We start from the raw sequence: 18,234 nt of genomic DNA, 5'->3' as shown, positions 1-18,234 counted from the left end.
TTCAGATTACAATTGTTTCTCCTTTTCCCCACATATCTCCCCACCACCCAGTTCCTACACCCCCTCTTCCCTTACCTCCCTCCCCCCGCTGTCCTTATCCATAGGTGTATGATTTTTGTCCAGTCTCTTCCCATACTCCCCACACAGACACCCCTTTCCCCCTGAGAATTATCAATCCACTCCCATTCTATGCCTGATTCTATTAAGTTCACCAGTTTATTCTGTTCCTCAGATTTTTAATTCACTTGACTTTTAGATTCACTTGTTGATAGATATGTATTTGTTGTTCATAATTTTTATCTTTCTTCTTCTTTTTCCTCTTTTTAAAGAATACCTTTCAGCATTTCATATAATGCTGGTTTGGTGGTGATGAACTCCTTTAGCTTTTTCTTATCTGTGAAGCTCTTTATCTGCCCTTCAATTCTGAATGATAACTTTGCTGGGTAGAGTAGTCTTGGTTGTAGGTCCCTGCTATTCATCACTTTGAATATTTCTTGCCACTCCCGTCTGGCCTGCATGGTTTCTGTTGAGAAATTAGCTGATAATCGTATGGGAGCTCCCTTGTAGGTAACTAACTGTTTTTCTCTTGCTGCTTGTAAGATTCTCTCTTTGTCTTTTGCTCTTGGCATTTTAATTATGATGTGTCTTGGTGTGGTCCTCTTTGGATTCCTTTTGTTTGGGGTTCTGTGTGCTTCCTGGACTTGTAAGTCTATTTCTTTCATCAGGTGGGGGAAGTTTTCGTTCATTATTTCTTCAAATAGGTTTTCAGCATCTTGCTCTCTCTCTTCTTCTGGTACCCCCATAATTCTGATGTTGGTTCGCTTGAAGTTGTCCCAGAGGCTTCTTACACTATCTTCAACTTTCTGAATTCTCTTCTCTTCATGCTTCTCTGGAAGAGTGTCCTTGGCCTCTTTGTATTCCAAATCTTTGAGTTGATTCTTGCAATCCTCTAGTCTGCTTTTGGGTCTCTGTATAATATTTTTTATCTCAGTCAGTGTATGTTTAATTTCTAGTTGGTCCTCATTGAATTTATCGGCCTTTTCAGGAAGAGTGTCCTTGGCCTCTTTGTATTCCAAATCTTTGAGTTGATTCTTGCAATCCTCTAGTCTGCTTTTGGGTCTCTGTATAATATTTTTTATCTCAGTCAGTGTATGTTTAATTTCTAGTTGGTCCTCATTGAATTTATCGGCCTTTTCCATGAAATTCTTGAAAAACCTTATAACCGTGGTTTTGAACTCTATGTCCAGTCGCTTGTTCTCCTCCATTTCTTTGGTTTGTGATCTGTTTCCTTGCCTTCTCATATTCTCTGCTTCCCTAAGTTGGTAGGGTAGTTTTGTGTACTAGGTGTCCTATTGGTTCAACGGGTCAGCCTCCCAGTTACTTGAGGTGGACACTCTTGGTGTACCCTTGTGTACTGTGTGTCCCCCAGCAGGAGCTACAGCAAGGGCTAGTTTTCTCCTCCTTTGCTTGGGCAGTTTTGGAGCAGTCTGACTGGAGCTGCAGTTGATTAAGCTGCTCCAGAACAGGCCATTTATATGCAAAAGCCACTGTGTGGAGCCAGGGCGGGTTTGTAGAATGTGCAGGGCGGGACCTCAGGGCGGGGCCTCAGGGCTGGGTGGGGTCTCAGGGCGTCACTAGGCTGGGGCGTGGCCAACGGCGATGGCTGCCGTCAGCCCTCTCTGCCTTTCCACGTTTCCAAGTCCCTGCGCCCTGCGCTCCAGTGCAGTAAACAATGATTGCTGGGCGCACCACCGCAAAAAAGTCACTCTCACTTTCCGACCCGATGGCCGAGAGTCCAGCTTCTCCCCGTAGGTGCCTGGGTCCCCCGAGTGTCCCCAGAAACTGGATTTCAGAGTGATCGGGAGCTTGTCTCCCTGCGGGTTGAAGAAAAGCCGCGCACCCAGCCGCCCGCCGCCGGCCCGATTCGCATGCCTCCGTACCTCAGCTTTTCAGCAATTGTGCTTCTTTCTCTTCTTAGTTGTAAATCTTCCACTCAGCCAGCTTTCCCGTAGTTCTGGGTGGTAGACGTTTTTGTCTTTTAGTTGTATTTTTGAAATTGTTGTGTGAGGCAGCAGATTAGTTGTTTAACTATGCCGCCATCTTGGTTCCTCCCAACAGCTGCTTAGCAAGGACTTTCTTAAATGATGAGAGTAACAATGGTGTCTCTAGTTAAGTAAACGAGGTGACTTTTGGATCTCACCCAAGGGTAGGGCCTGGCTGCCAGTAGGAGCCAACCATGTGATTAGAGAATTGGAACTTTGAGTCCTGATTTCTGGGGAAAGGAGAGGGGCTTGAGGTTGAATCAATCTCCAATGGCCAATCAAGACAAAGTAATGAACGCAAAAGGGTCTATTCTAGAGAGCTTCCATGTGCCACCCAAGGACAGGACCTCCTGTTGGAGACTTTGCCCTGTGTATCTCTTCAACTGACTACTGATTTGAATCCTTTAATATCCTTTGTAAAGCATCAGTAATTTACTGAGTAAATAGGTTTTCCTGTGAGGGGACTGTAGGAACTTCTGATTTATAGCCAGTCAGAAGTACAGGTAACAACCTGGCATCTGAAATGGAGGGCCATCTTGTGGGACTGAGCCCTTTACCTGTGGAATCTGATTCCACCTCCAGGTAGAATTCAGGTGAATTTTTGGACACCATGCTGGCATCCAAAAATTGCTCAGTGTAGGGAAGCGCGTGCACACACACACACCACACACACACACACACACACACACACGAATTGGGACCAGGAACCCCATTCAATTACTCAAGTGCTTTCTAGAAATTTCTGGGTCATTTTATAAATTCAGAGGACTCTAAGTTTCTAATGCTATAGTGAAGAAGCCTACTGAGGATACAGTTACAAATCTACCACTAGCAACAAGGTTTAAAAGGATGGTGGGAAAATGAAAAACTTCTATTACAGGCTATCTAAACAAAGTACCTTGCCCTTTTAATCTCTGGGCCCTGATGGCATTCTCCCATCTCTCATCACTCAAACTTTCTCTTCCTAAAGTCCCTTACTCTAAACCACCGAAACCAAATCTAAATGACTTTACCTCCTGCTCAGGAAGGATGGTTTCAATCAGATATGAGCCCCTCAAGCACGTTACACCTTCCAGCTCATCTAACCTACCTGAACTCAAGTCCTGCAGGTTCACACATTTCCTCACTCACTGAAAGTCATCCCTTCACCTGGGCTCTGGCTCCCAGTCTTTCTGGCTTCCAGACTCTCCTCATCTGGTATCTCCCCAGCTCTACTGATTTAGTCTTTACTGAAATAGCATCCCCTCAGTGAGGCCTACCCTAACTCCCTATTTAAAGCAGCAATTCTGTCATCTTCCCTATCCCTCTTACCCTGCTCTGCATTTCCCCCATGGCATTTTTCACCTTCTCCATACAGCTTGCTTACTATTTGTCTTCTACCCTGCTAGGATACTGCTAGCATACTGCTAACATGTGAGATCAGTTAGGGCAAGGATCCCTAACTTTTATCCACTCATGTATCCTTAGCACCCAGATACTTAATAATGCTCTGCTAGGTTGAATCGGCTCCCTAAAGAGTGGCCTGAACAAGATGATCTCTTGCAGCTCTTAGATTTTATTAATTCTTGCTCCTAATTCATGTTTATGTACTATTATATTTTTCTGTTTGGAGGAATCTTTCACAGATGGAGAAAAATTCATAGAGTCTGCCTTTATATATTTCTTCTCTGATCCCAATACTCTGGGCAATGTTCCCACATATGCAAAGAAAGCAAAGAACCTTAGGGTGGGTAGAAAAGAGAATGGTCCTTCATGAGTATTTTCCTAACTTCTTTGTCCACTCCAAGCTAATTAAGTGCTATCCTTCATTAAGTTGGTTTAAATTGGAAATTTTTCTGAAATAATTAAATCACACATGCTTCTAAGAAACTGTCCTTCAAGAGATCCCAAACGTATGGGTCACAAAATGAAAGTCTGAGTTCAGAAGAACAAACCAAGATCAGTGAGAAAGGTCTTAATGTGCTGGCCTGGGGCAGAGCAGCATACAGCCAACCAACCAGAGCTCTTACCTGTGCCAGGCCTCCCAGGAGGGGAGAAATTCCATGCGGTCTTATCACTTAGGGCAGCTTCGGGCTCTCCTGGCTGACCTGGAACCATAAAGGCAAGGGGCTGCTTTGGCTAGAGAGGCCCTTGAATTTCCTAACCTTACCCCAAGAGGATTTCCCAGCAGTCCCTATTCTCCTTCCAGAGTTCCCTGAGATTCTGGAGAGGCACAGACCAAGTGCAAAATAAGAGAGAGACAAGAAAAGACAGAGAGAAAGAGCATGCCTGATGTCCCAGGTATACTATCTTCAAGCATGGGAGAGTAAAATATATCATCATGAAAAAATGGCAAGAAGTAACACTATGAGACAAAGCCATCAATTCAGCAGGAAGATCATGTGCTACTATAGCTCCCGAGGCTGACTTGACACCTTGGTGAAGTTAGTTCATGGATGAAATATGCTAACCAGACATGGAGGACATTCCTTCCCAGAATCTAGATCTTATATAGAGGTAACTCCCATTTCTCTATAGATGATAGCTCTGCTGACGATGGGTGTGTGGGTTGGGGGGTTAAGCAAGTGATCTATTCACTTGCACTTCATTATGTTGCTTGTTTTCCATCAATCTGCCCTAAAATAAGGAACTCTACAGACCTCCAAGAGAAATTTTTATTTTATAATTATATATTCTATATATTCAAACTATCATTTAGAAAGAGGAAAACACTATTTTAGTTGGCATAAAAAACCTAAAGTGCTTTAAATGTTATGTAATTTAAACTAGTCTCTTGAGCTCTTGACTGAAATAAAATGGTACCAGATATAAAATTGTGAGAAAATTAACTTTTGAAAAGAATTAAAATATACATATAAATTTTTCAATGCTAAAAATGCTACTCCAGAATTTTTAAAAAGTACAGACTTACTTCCACTCTTGAGTAGTCGCTTTTCTTCTTCCTTCAGCTTGTTCTGCATCAGACGAAGAGTATTTTCGGCTTCCTATGGAACAGAAAAAATATACAGAAGAGATGACCCTTTTTGGACATTTTATTATTTTTTACCATTTGAGTAAGTACTGCTAAGTTTGTGGTACAGAACCAGAAAAAAATCTAAACCAAAAGAAGGGGAAGAGCCCTAGCCAGTTTTGCTCAGTGGATAGCGCATGGGCTTGCAGACTGACGGGTCCTGAGTTTGATTCTGGTCAAGGGCACGGCATGTAACCTAGGTTGCAGGGTTGATCCATGCCCCTGGTGAAGGTGCATGTGGGAGGCAACAAATCGATGTGTCTTTTTCACATGGATGTTTCTCTCTGTGTCTCTCTAAAAATCAATGGAAAATTATCCTTGGGTAAGGATTAACAAAATAAAAAATAAAATAAAGAAGGGAAGAGAACTAACACTACCTGAGATACTACTACAGTTGGAAAACCTGATACCCTTTCTCTTTATAATCACCCAGCAGCTCTATGGAAAGGGAGGCTCCCAGACAGGTCACAATGGACGTAAGATGGGCTTGACTGGCCCCCAAACCTGTGCTCCTCCCACTACACCTCAATAACTCCGAAGAAAACTGAATGACACAATGAAATACCCATCATGTGTGCCTGCATAGATATATGGGTACTACAGGCCTCTTACTCTGGAAAGAGTAAAGCATAATTTTATTGTTTTTCTGCCCTGCACAATTCAAGCCCTGAAAGACACTAAATGGTGGGACTGATCAGGATGGGAAAGAAATAAATACTAGCCCTAGCTGGTTTGGCTCAGTGGATAGAGCATTGGCCTGTGAACTGAAAGGTCCCAGGTTCTATTCCGGTCAAGGGCACATGCCCAGGCTGTGGGCTCAATCTCCAGTAGGGGACTTGCAGGAGGCAGCCGAGCCATGATTTTCTCTCATCATGGATGTTTCTATCTCTCTCTCCCTCTTCCTTCCTCTCTGAAATCAATAAAAATATATTTTTAAAAAAGAAATAAAAAATACTAGTTTTAATTCCTAGAGGATTAAAAGAAAGCTAGTATTTCAGTTAGGTCACAAATGTGGCCCTGATTATTGTCAAAACAAATAATGGAAGAGGAAATTAGCCTTTAAAATTTTGTTGTTGCTATAAACATTTTTTAAAAAAAGCACTGCGTTTCATGCATGAGACATTTTGAGGGACCAGGTATTACAAGCACAGAGAGTAGATATGACCACAGGAGAAAAAGAGGGTAAGTACTTGTTGAAGGAAGAACATGCAGCCTGAGGCATGTTCTTCAGTACATTCTCTGAACCCAGGGGTGGCCCCAGGAGATAGTACAAAATGGTCAGTTTATTTTCATGGCCCTTTATTGTTCTTTCCCAGGCACCTATGTTTAAAATATCCTGGACTCCAGGCTCTCTCCACTGCCTGCCTCTGCCATACAGTAATGTCAGCAACAGGGTCCTCTTCAAGATAAACATGTCCATGTGAATGTGGTAGTTACTCCCAGCCAGCCCTCCTGGACAGCAAAATAGTTCCAACTAATTCAAACACCCAGGTTTGTAAGATGATTAGCATAACCTTTATACTAAAAGCTGTCAGGGACAATGTAAGAAAGGGAGATTGTAGACTAGTTTTACCATGAACATAGATTCTAAGTGACTATTCTTGGGTTAAACAGAAATATCCCTAAGGATATTCAAAAAGGGAGAGCAACTTGGTCCAACTTCCTTTGCTCTGAATTCCGTATTTATTAATACACTAGAGGCCTGATGCATGAAGATTCGTGCAATGGGCCTTCCTTCCCCTGGCTGCTGGCACCGCCTTCGTTCTGGCCAGAGCCACCTTTCTGCCTTTGCTCCGGCCCAGAGCCACCTTTCCGCCTTCCCATGCTGCCCAGAGGCCTGGAGCTGCTGGGGTGGTGCAGAACACCTGCGTCATCGCCATGACGCAAGCATCCCGCCCTCGGCCGCTCAGCACCTGCGTATGCAAATTAACTAGCCATCTTTGTTGTGTTAATTTGCATACTCACTCCTGATTGGCTGGTGGGCATCACGAAGGTATGGTCAATTTGCATCTTTCTCTTTTATTAGTGTAGATACTGAAGGAAGATTTGAAATATTCCTTCCTAAATGGCCTTAAATACTGAGATGAAAGGTACCTGACATAGAATAATCAACTGTGATTCCTCTGTATAAAGCAGTCTTTGATAAGCTAGTTCAGGTGATTCAATTAACCAGGGCTTGAAAACCTTTAAGTGAGAGAAGTTACATAATTTGTGGAACTCAGTGCAAAATAAAATGTACTTAAAAATTATTAAGGAGCCTGGCCAGTGTGGCTCAATAGTTGAGTGTCAACCTATGAAAGAGGACATGGTTTGATTCCTGATCTGGGCACATGCCTGGGTTGCAGTCTCGATCCCCAGTAGAGGGCATGCAGAAGGAGCCGATCAATGATTCTCTCTCATCATTGATGTTTCTATTTCTTTCTCCTTCTCCCTTCCTTTTTGAAATCAACTAAAAAAAAATTGAAAAATGCTGTTTTAAAAAATTTATTCAAGATGGCAACAGCAGAGCATTAAAGCAAGCACAGTCTCTTCTAAGCTGTCTTATGTGACTGCACATGTCACATGCTAGCCCTGTCTGTAGTCCTAATTGACCAAACCCTGATGATAAACTAATATCAAAGATTCACTGGCATTTTTTTAAAATATATTTTATTGATTTTTTTACAGAGAGGAAGGGAGAGGGATAGAGAGCTAGAAACATCGATGAGAGAGAAACATCGACCAGCTGCCTCCTGCACACCCCCTACCGGGGATGTGCCCGCAACCAATGTACATGCCCTTGACCGGAATCAAACCTGGGACCTTTCAGTCCGCAGACCGACGCTCTATCCACCGAGCCAAACCGGTTTCGGCTCACTGGCATTTTTTTCACAATGATATTTACAAACTGATTTGTCAACAAGTACAAAGTAACACACCAGAAAGAATGGTCTGTGCAGCCGAAACCAGTTTGGCTCAGTGGATAGAGCGTCGGCCTGCGGACTCAAGGGTCCCAGGTTCGATTCCGGTCAAGGGCATGTACCTTGGTTGTGGGCACATCCCCAGTAGGGGGTGTGCAAGAGGCAGCTGATTGATGTTTCTAACTCTCTATCCCTCTCTCTTCCTCTCTGTAAAAAATCAATAAAATATATTTAAAAATAATAATAAGAAGAAGAATGGTCTGTGCAGAAGATGGGCTATAAGCACTTACCTCAAACCTCTCTTGCTCCATCCTATGATGATCCTCGAGTTGCTGTTCGAGATAAGCTAGATTTCGAAATTTCTCCAGATAAATGTCATACTGCTTTTGCAATTCTTCCTCAATCTTCTCATATTCATCCATAAAGGCTGGCCTAGAATGATCAAATGAAATAAAAAGTAAAAGATTAATTGATATACAGTAGTTTGAAATTGGTATTCAGAGTTTCATATTCTGTCGTGGCTTTCTTTAAAAAGCCTTGAATTACAGCAGTGTGAAGAGACAAGATCGACCCCGGACCGAGCAAGGGCTCCATGCTGCTGCATCCCTGTGTCCCGCTCGGACGTCCCGCCACCATCGCCATCATGCCCAAGAGAAAGGCTGAAGGGGATGCTAAAGGAGATAAAGCCAAGGTGAAGGACGAACCACAAAGACGATCCGCCAGGTTATCAGCTAAACCTGCTCCTCCAAAGTCAGAGCCCAAGCCTTAAAAGGCCCCTGCAAAGAAGGGAGAGAAGGTACCAAAAGGGAAAAAGGGGAAAGCTGATGCTGGCAAAGATGGGAATGGAGATGCCAAAACAGACCAGGCACAGAAAGCTGAAGGTGCTGGACATGCCCAGTGAAGTGCATGCATTTTTGATAACTGTGTATTTCTGGTGACTGTACAGTTTGAAATACTATTTTTTATCAAGTTTTATAAAAATGCAGAATTTTGTTTTAAAATAAATAAATAAATAAAATAAAAAGCCTTGAATTAATTGGAGGAAATGCTTCACAGTTCTCCAACAGCTTGAAGCTAATTTCCCCTTTTCTCTTCCCTCCCCCAAAAATGAACATACTTTTTTCATCAAAAAAGATGTGATTTTTATAAAAACTTGAAATAATGCTGGAAGTATAAATAAAGTAAAAATTGCTCATAATCCCATCACCAGGTATAAGCACTTAATATTTGACATACATTCTTCCAGACTTTTCTATACATATCCTATATAACCCTATATAATAAAGAGGCAATATGCAAATTGACCATCACTCCAACACACAAGATGGCCGTCCCCATGTGGTCAAAGATGGCCACCACAAGATGGCCAGCAGGGAAGGGCAGTTGGGGGCGATCAGGCCTGCAGAGGAGGGAAGTTAGGGGTGACTGGGCTGGCAGAGGAGGGCAGTTGGGGGGAACCAGGCCTGCAGGGGAGTGCAGTTCGGGGGGACCAGGCCTGAAGGTGAGGGCAGTTGGGGGGAACCAATGGATTTCATGTAACCCACATACATCTCCTCTTTTGATAGTAATGTATAAAACAAGGTGCAAAACTGCCATTCTCTGGAGCATTATCTCAATCTGTTGAGATTCTACTTCCTGGCATTTGTGGACACTTTGGCTCAAATAAACTCACAAAAATTCTTCACAGGTTTGAATCTTTCTTATGTTGACACATTTTTTAATAAGCATTAAGTATATTACCTTAAATCAGTGATTTCAACACTGTTGTGCCATAAGAATTTTTAAAACATTCAATACTTGACTATTTAGTCAGAGGCACTGACCTCTTTTCCCTTAGATTGTCAAATTTAAAAAAAAATTGACAACAGCCAACACAATAAGAGCTATCTGGTATGAATGAATCAAAATTATGCCCATTTTTTGTCAGATTAGCAAAAAATATAATATTTTTTGGTATGCCACAGAATTTTAATTAATTTACTTGTGCCATGAGATGAGAAAAGTTGAAAATTGTTGTCTTAAATGAAGCTCTGCAGTCTTTTTTCTCACTCAATATGCCACAGATTTAAATAGTTTAAAAATTAGCATATAGCATACACATATTTCAAAATCAATAAATTAAATATATGCATTATCTTAGTTGGGCATAATACTTTGCTATGCCAAAATTTAACCAGTCCCCTAAAAAGGGAAATATAGGTTGCTATAAATTGAAGTTAAGTTTTTAAACAATATAAAATTGCAAACTAAAACCATAATGTAAAAAGCTATTTCAACTGGTTTGCTGAATTACATTTTTCTTATTAAAGGGAAAATCTGTTCTTTTAAAAATATAAACAAATAAACTAAAAAACAATGTTATAACCTTTTGTACTCAAGCAAAACACAGAAACCTTTCTATTAAAAAGGATTTGAGGCTTAACAAAAATGAATTGACACTTGAAAGGCAGAACTTTTTAATGAGACAAGTCTATCTGGTGGCCCTGATTCTAGAGGCAGAATAGGTGAGGTCCCTGGGCTGGGAGGAAGCCTTTGATGTTCCCTGAGTAACTGGCTGCTGTCCCCAGGTGCTGCCTCCCCACAGATCTAGGAGAGTAGCTAGATCAGTGATGGGCGACCTTTTGAGCTTGGTGTGTCAAACTTCGCCAAAAAACTGAGCATAACTCGGGTAGTGTGTCACTTTGAGGAAAAAACTAACTCCAAGACTCTAGTCGCAAATGTTTCATCCTCAGGAGCAGCAAATGTTTCATCCTCGGCATGTGGCCGCGTGTCATCAGAAATGGCTACGCGTGTCAGTGCTGACACGCGTGTCATAGGTTTGCCATCACTGAGCTAGACTGTGGGCCAGTCACCAGTATCTCAAAAGAATAAGACACATTTAGAGCAGGTACTGCTAAACGGGGGAAGGAATAAAGAAAAACAAAAGGAGATTGAAAAGGGCGAAAGAGTAGTGACATGGGAGAAAGAACAACAACAAAAAAAAAACAGCAAGGAAAGGAGGGTACAAAATGAGAGGGAGGAGGGAAGGAAATGAGAGAGAAAGAGAGATTCCAAAAAATATGAGGAACATGCTTGAAAGGCTCCAATGACGTAAAAGGTGTTTTGCACCACTATCATCTATCTATATTCCCTGGAAAACACACTTTCAATGAGGGAAAGTTGGAAGAAAGATGAATTACTGGTGAGGAAATAAAAGTCTAAGTCTACTTAAACCAAGAAATGAAAGTATGCTTGTTTCCACCTAATTTATGGCAAGGCACAGATCTTAGGAGACCAAGTCTTATATAACTTTCACCATCTGGATTTACTTACTTCGCCTTAAATTCCAAGAAGCTATAAAAACTGAATGGAAGTTCAAGAATTAAGCAGTTTTCCAGACATACTGAAAGCAGTAAAGAAAATGAGTTTAGTGGTGTGCTTGTTTGAACAAGCAACACACGTACATTCTGCAGTAGAGATAGCCTTATTCAAGGCTTCTTCCACTGCCTGAGGGGTTAATATCACTGACAGTACATTCTCTCAATCTGTTTGAACTTTCAAAGACAGCTTTCTACTCATTCTTTGGGTGTTCATATCTACCTGACACTCTGCAGAGTCTGGAGTCGCTTCCGGTTTCTTTCCAGTTCTAATTTCCGCTTTTCAATTTTGGCTTCTAAATTAGCTTCGTCAGAGGCCACGTTATTGAGCAGGTCTTTCGTCTTCTGAACCTGAGCCTGCATTTAATAGGAAATGAATGAGACAATGTCCCAATAAGGACCTCCAACCTGGAAGGTTGGAAGAGTGGAATTTCTCAAATCCTCTGGCACAGCAATACCATGCTAAACAAAAACAAAAGTAAGCAAACAGAGCCAACCTTCCCTCAAATCATTACGTAACCGACTGTTCCCAGGGGGAACATCACATAGGCCCAGACAAAATTATTATTCTTTTTTTCCCCCATGAGAAGAAGGTGTTTCTGCCCAGGGAAACAAATAAAGGTGGAAAGAACAGTGTCCTAAGCAGAGTGGAGAGAGGCCTGAGATCTCCTGGCCTGCCCACTTGTTTATAGACTGGTTACATATCATTCTGAATTGTTAGTCTGCTTTTATTTACATCTTGTTCAGGCTACTCCCATAGTTACAAATATCGGACTTCCGGAATATACAGGGGTAGGCAAAAGTAGGTTTACGGTTGACCATATGGAAAAAGATATGCAGGTTATGATGATTACAATAGCTTTATTAACTCAAAAGAATGTCACAATGGCACAGTGCACTTAGGTGCAATCTTGCAAGTGAAGTGCTCAAATTGCTGGCCTTTAGTATTTACACATTCTTGTAGTCTACTTGCTATAGTCAAGCACATTTTGTCACAGAGTTCTTACCTACGTTTGTCCATCCCTGTAGGCACACACAAGTATGGCTTTATTTAGGAGGGGACAAAAAGAAACACTAGCTGGTCCCTGCCTGCTGGGATTGAGAGAGTTCCTTTTTTTCTCTCCCTGGTCACTGAACCTTGACTACAGACTACAAGAAACAGGGAGTTACAGAATGGTCATGGGGATGTGAAGTCAGAAAGCGGCTGCCTCACGCAGCATAAACCAGCCACTGGGAGGGGGCCTTGGCAGCAGTGGGACAGAGGCTCTTGGGCGAGGGGGGCTGAGTAAGAAAGTAAAGGGGATGAAAGATCACTGATGAAAACTACAGGCCTCCCTGTCCTTTCATAAAAGCAAGTTTATTTGAAGCAGTGGTAGTACAAGTAAACACAGTGTGTCTTCACACTTGTGCTGTCTGGGAAGCTGGCCAGGTTGGGGCCTCTGTATTATAGCAATCTGCCATATTAGGAATAATGCCTGAAATACAACCAGCCGAGTGCGGAACTGCCTCCCCAAGTTTGGGCTCTCCGACTCTGCTTTAAGTTCCTGATTGCCAAGATGGGGCTCTCCCCTCCAATACATTGCACATGTGCAGTGTACCCTAATAGTACATTGCAGGTCTCTGAAATGCTATGGGGTATACAAAGAAATCGCCTAAGGAGACCAGGAACTCTCCACAACTCACAGAGACAGTGTGTATTTGGAAGCAACTACTTTCATTGATAATGAATTTATGGTTAAGTTATTTTTGTCTGAGACACCTAACCATTTCCAAGATGCTTTCATGAAAATACTATCACTAACCATCCATTTGCTGCAAGTGCTTTAAAAACACCAGCAGAAAGCTTCAGGTCAATATGGCAGCATAGGTACTCAAATCCTTACACAATCACATCAAAATTACAACTGCACTGCCCTAGCCGGTTTGGCTCAGTGGATAGAGCATCAGCCTACTGACTGAAGGGTCCTGGGTTCGACTCCGGTCAAGGGCACATGCCTGGGTTGCAGGCTTGACCCACTGTGTGGGGTGCAGGAGGCAGCCGATCAATGATTCTCTCTCATTGTTGATGTTTCTCTCTTTCTCTCTTCCTGTCCCTTCCTCTCTGAAAGCAATAAAAATATATATTTTTAAAAAATTACAACTGAACTACAGAACAATCATCAGTAAAGCTGGAGTAGCAATACTTTTACCGAACAAAATAGACTTTAAAACAAATGTTATGAATGCATATGAACCTAACCAGTGGTTAAGGACAACAGGGGGGTGGGGGCATGCGTTGGGAGGGGTGTGGGATGGGAATGGGGGGATGAGGACAAATATGTGATACCTTAATCAATAGAGAAATTTTTAAAAAATGTTACAAGATAAAAAAGGACCCAGCAATTCCACTTCTGGGTATTTATCCCCAAAGCACTATTAATAAATATAAAAGATATATAGCCCTTGCCAGTGTGTTCAGTGGTTAGAGCACTGGCCCACATACCAAAGGGTCATGGGTTCGATTCCTAGTCAAAGACATGTACCTCAGTTGCAGGTTCTATCCCTGGCCCTGGTCAGGGCACGTGTGAGAGACAACCAATCAATGTGTCTCTTTCACATCAATGTTTCTCTTTTTCTTTCCTTTCTTCTCCCTCTCCCTCTCCCTCTTTCTCTCTCTCTCCTAGGGAGGGAGGGGAGAACCCCATCTTGGCAAACAAAAAACAAAAGACATATACATCCATATGTTCATTGCAGCATTATTTACAATAGCCAAGATATAGAAGAAACCTAAGTGCATGTACATCACTAGATGAATGGATAAAGAAGAAGTGGTGCATATATACAATGGAATATGACTCAGCCATAGAAAGGATGAAATCTTGCCATCTGCAACAACATGCATGGACCTAGAGGGTATTGTGCTGAGTAAAGTAAGTCAGACAAAAAGACAAATGCCATATGATTTCACTTATATGTGAAACCTAAAAAAGAAACATGAATAAGCAGGTCAATATGGCAGCATAGGTACTCAAATCCTTACATAACCACAGATGCAGAGAACATTTTTTAAAAAAATATCTTTATTGATTTCAGAGAGAGAGGGAGAGGGAAAGAGAGATAGAAACCTCAATGATAAGAATCATTGATTGGCTACCTCCTGCACTCCTCCTAGGGAGGATTGAGCCTGCAACCCAGGAATGTGCCTTGAACGGAATCGAACCGGGGACCCTTCAGTCCGAAGACTGATGCTCTATCCACTAAGCCAAACCAACTAAGGCGATGCAGAGAACATTTTGATGGTTGCCATTTGGGAGGTGGGTTGGAAGGATGGGTAAAGAGATTAAGCAGCACAAATTGGGCCCTGCCGGTGTGGCTCAGTGATTGAGCATCGACCTGTGAACCAGGAGGTCACAGATTTTAGTCAGGGCACATGCCCGGGGTTGCGGGCTCAATCCTTAGTAGGAGAAGTGCAGGAGGCAGTCGATCTATGATTCTCATTATTGATGTTTCTCTCTCTCTCCCTCTCCCTTCCTCTCTAAAATCAATAAAAATATCCTATCTAATAAAAGAGTAATATGCAAATTGACCATCACTCCAATATACAAGATGGCTGCCCCCATGTGGTCAAAGATGGCTGCCCCCATGTGGACACAAGATGGCCACCACAAGATGGCCAGCAGGGGAGGGCAGTTGGGAGGGACCAGGCCTGCAGGGGAGGGCAGTTAGGCATCAATCAGGCTGGCAGAGGAGTGGTTAGGGGGTGATCAGGCTGGCAGGCAGAAGCGGTTAGGGGCAATCAGAAAGACAGGCAGGTGAGCAGTTGGGAGCCAGCAGTCCTGGATTGTGAGAGGGATGTCCGACTGCCTGTTTAGGCACGATCCTAATGGGATCGGGCCTAAACAGGCAGTCGGACATCCCTCAAGGGGTCCCAGATTGAAGAGGGTGCAGGCTGGGCTGAGGGACACACCTCCCATGCACGAATTTCGTGCACTGGGCCTCTAGTATTTTTTTATAAAAAAGTACAAATTGGTATTTACAGAATGGTCATGGGGATGTAAAGTACAGCATAGGGAATATAGTCAATAATATTGTAATAACCGTTATGATGTCAGGTGGGTACTAGTGACTACTTCAATAAATGTCTATATAAATTTATTATATAAATGTCTAATCACAGTTTTCAGATGTTGTACATCTGAAACTAATATAATATTGTACATCAACTGTAACTGAAAAATTTATAAAAAAATACAGCAGAGATAGGAGTTCAATCTCATAGGAAGACAAGGTGAGTCTCCTTTCTGAACAAACAAATAACCCCAAGTCAATGGCAACTATTTCTCTGAATCAAAGTCAGATTAAAATCTAGTGAATTTACCTGACCTCAAAAATAAAAATGATTTTTTAAAAGGTAGCTATTCCTTGCCCAGCTGGTGTGGCTCAGTGGTTGGTTGAGCATCAACCTATGAACCAGAAGGTCACAGGTTCGATTCCCGGTCAGGGCACATGCCCAGGTTGCGGGGTTGATCCCCAGTGGAGGGCATGCAGGAGGCACCCGATCCATGGTTCTCTCTTATCATGGATGTTTCTATCTCTCCCTCTCCCTTCCTCTCTGAAATCAATAAAAAATATATTAAAAAAAAAAAAAAGGTAGCTATTCCTCAAGTAAGAAAAATCAATGTCATAAACACAATTTCCCTAGTTTTTTGAAATATAAATGGCCTGTATTTCATAACCCCTTTTAAGTATCCATGTTATTATGTTTTTGTTTTTAGAATTATCAAATATCATGGATATTTTCCAAAAATGAAAAGATATATTTTTAAAGCATATATTTTAAATTTTTATTTTTCAATTATAGCTGACATACAGTAGTATATTAGTTTCAGGTGTACAATATACATTTGTATATCTTATGAAATGTTGACCACAATAAGTCTAGTACCCACCTGGCATCTTTCATAGTAGTTACAATATTATTAACTATACTAGAAGCCCGATGCACAAAGATTCGTGCCAGAATGGGTCTTCCTTTCCCTGGCTGCCAGCACTGCCTTCGCCCCCGGCTGCTCAGAGCCCGCATATGCAAATTAACCTGCCATCTTTGTTGGGGTGATTTGCATACTCACTCCTGATTGGCTGGTGGGTGTCACAAAGTACAGTCAATTAGCATGTTACTCTTTTTTTTAAATATATTTTATTGATTTTTTACAGAGAGGAAGGGAGAGGGACAGAGAGCTAGAAACATTGATGAGAGAGAAACATCGATCAGCCGCCTCCTGCACACCCCCCACTGGGGATGTGCCCGCAACCAAGGTACACGCCCCTGACCAGAATCGAACCCGGGACCCTTCAGTCCACAGGCCGATGCTCTATCCACTGAGCCAAACCAGTTTCGGCAGCATGTTACTCTTTTATTAGGTAGATTTCCTATGCTGTATTTTACATCCCCATGACTATTTTTGTAATTGGCAACTTGCACTTCTTATCCCTTTCACCTTTTTCGCCCAGCCTCCCAACCTCACTCTCATCTGGTAACCATCAGTTTGTTCTCAGTATCTGTGAGCTTGTTTCTGTTTTGTTTTTTAGATTCCACATATTATATGGTATTTGTCTTTCTCTGTCTGCTTTATTTTACTTAACATAATACCCTCTAGGTCAATCCCTGTTGGAAATGGCAACATTTCTTCTTCTTCTTCTTCTTCTTCTTAAAAAAATATATTTTATTGATTTTTTACAGAGAGGAAGGGAGAAGGATAGAGAGTTAGAAACATCGATGAGAGAGAGACATCGATCAGCTGCCTCCTGCACACTCCTACTGGGTGTGTGCCCGCAACCAAGGTACATGCCCTTGACCGGAATTGATCCTGGGACCCCTGAGTCCGCAAGCCGATGCTCTATCCACTGAGCCAAACCGGTTAGGGCGGAAATGGCAACATTTCATTCTGTTTATGGCTGAGTCATATCCCATTGTGTGTGTGTGTGTGTGTGTGTGTGTGTGTGTGTGTATACATCTTTTTTAGCTATTTGTCTATTGATGAACACCTATGTTGCTTCCATATCTTGGCTACTGTAAATAATTCTACAATGAACATAGGGTGCTATATTTTTTCAAATAAGTTTTTTCAATTTCTTTGGCTAAATACTCATAAGTGGAATTGCAGGGTCATATGGCAGTTCTATTTTTAATTTTTTGAGGAATCTCCATGTTTCCATAGTGGTTTTACCAATTACAATCCCAACAGTGCATGAGAGTTCCCTTTTCTCCATATTGTCCAACACTTGTTTGTTGATTTATTGATAAGAGCCATTCTGAAAGATGTGAGGTGATATCTCACTGTGGTTTTGATTTGCATTTCCCTTATGGTTAGTGACACTGAACATCTTTTCATGTGTCTATTCAGGCCATCTGGATGTCCTTTTTGGAGAAATATCTATTCAGGTCCTCTTCCCATTTTTTAATTGGATTTCTTTTTATATTGAGCTTTATGAGTTCTTTATATATTTTGGATATTAACCCTAATATATCACTTGCAAATAACTTCTCCCATTCGGTAGGTTGCCTTATTGTTATGTTGATGGTTTTCCTTGGGGTACAAAAAAGTTTTTAAAAATGTGGGTTTTTTTTTTTTAAGCAATGGAGGGAGGGACGGAGAGAGGGAGAGAGAGAAAGAGAGAAAGAGAAACATCCATTTGTTGTTCCACTTATTTATGCTTTATGGTTGATTTGTGTAGGTGCCCTGACTGGGGATAGAACCTAAAACATTGCCACATCAGGATGATGCTCTAACCAACTGAGCTACCCAGCCAGGGCCTGCAAAAGCTTTTTAGTCTGACGTAGTCCCATTTGTTTATTTTTTGTTGTCTTTTGAAATAACATATTTTTTCTTTTTTAAAAATATTTTTTTATTGATTTCAGAGAGGAAGGGAGAAGGAGAGATAGAAAC

The 18,234-nt window shown here is 41.8% G+C and overlaps 1 protein-coding gene and 1 pseudogene across 5 annotated transcripts in view; one reads left to right on the top strand and one right to left on the bottom strand.

Annotated features, from left to right (window-relative positions):
- The window catches only part of CLUAP1 (clusterin associated protein 1), a 48,881-nt gene that overhangs the window by 12,005 nt on the left and 18,642 nt on the right, over positions 1-18,234 (bottom strand). For 4 of the 5 annotated variants that reach the window (XM_054714663.1, XM_054714661.1, XM_054714662.1 and 1 more), the window contains 4 exons: positions 11,532-11,665; positions 8,243-8,384; positions 4,954-5,026; positions 4,052-4,129 (listed from right to left, as the gene is read on the bottom strand). In XM_054714663.1, coding sequence (XP_054570638.1) covers positions 4,052-4,129; positions 4,954-5,026; positions 8,243-8,384; positions 11,532-11,665 — 427 coding nt within the window. The remainder of the gene's footprint in view (positions 1-4,051; positions 4,130-4,953; positions 5,027-8,242; positions 8,385-11,531; positions 11,666-18,234) is intronic. The other variant, XM_054714664.1, reaches the window with a different exon arrangement.
- On the top strand, positions 8,553-8,853 carry LOC103286162 (non-histone chromosomal protein HMG-17-like; annotated as a pseudogene).

Source organism: Eptesicus fuscus, chromosome 4 (genome assembly GCF_027574615.1).
Source record: "Eptesicus fuscus isolate TK198812 chromosome 4, DD_ASM_mEF_20220401, whole genome shotgun sequence".
Classification (NCBI taxonomy): domain Eukaryota; kingdom Metazoa; phylum Chordata; class Mammalia; order Chiroptera; family Vespertilionidae; genus Eptesicus; species Eptesicus fuscus.
This window is presented reverse-complemented; position numbering and strand designations above follow the sequence as displayed.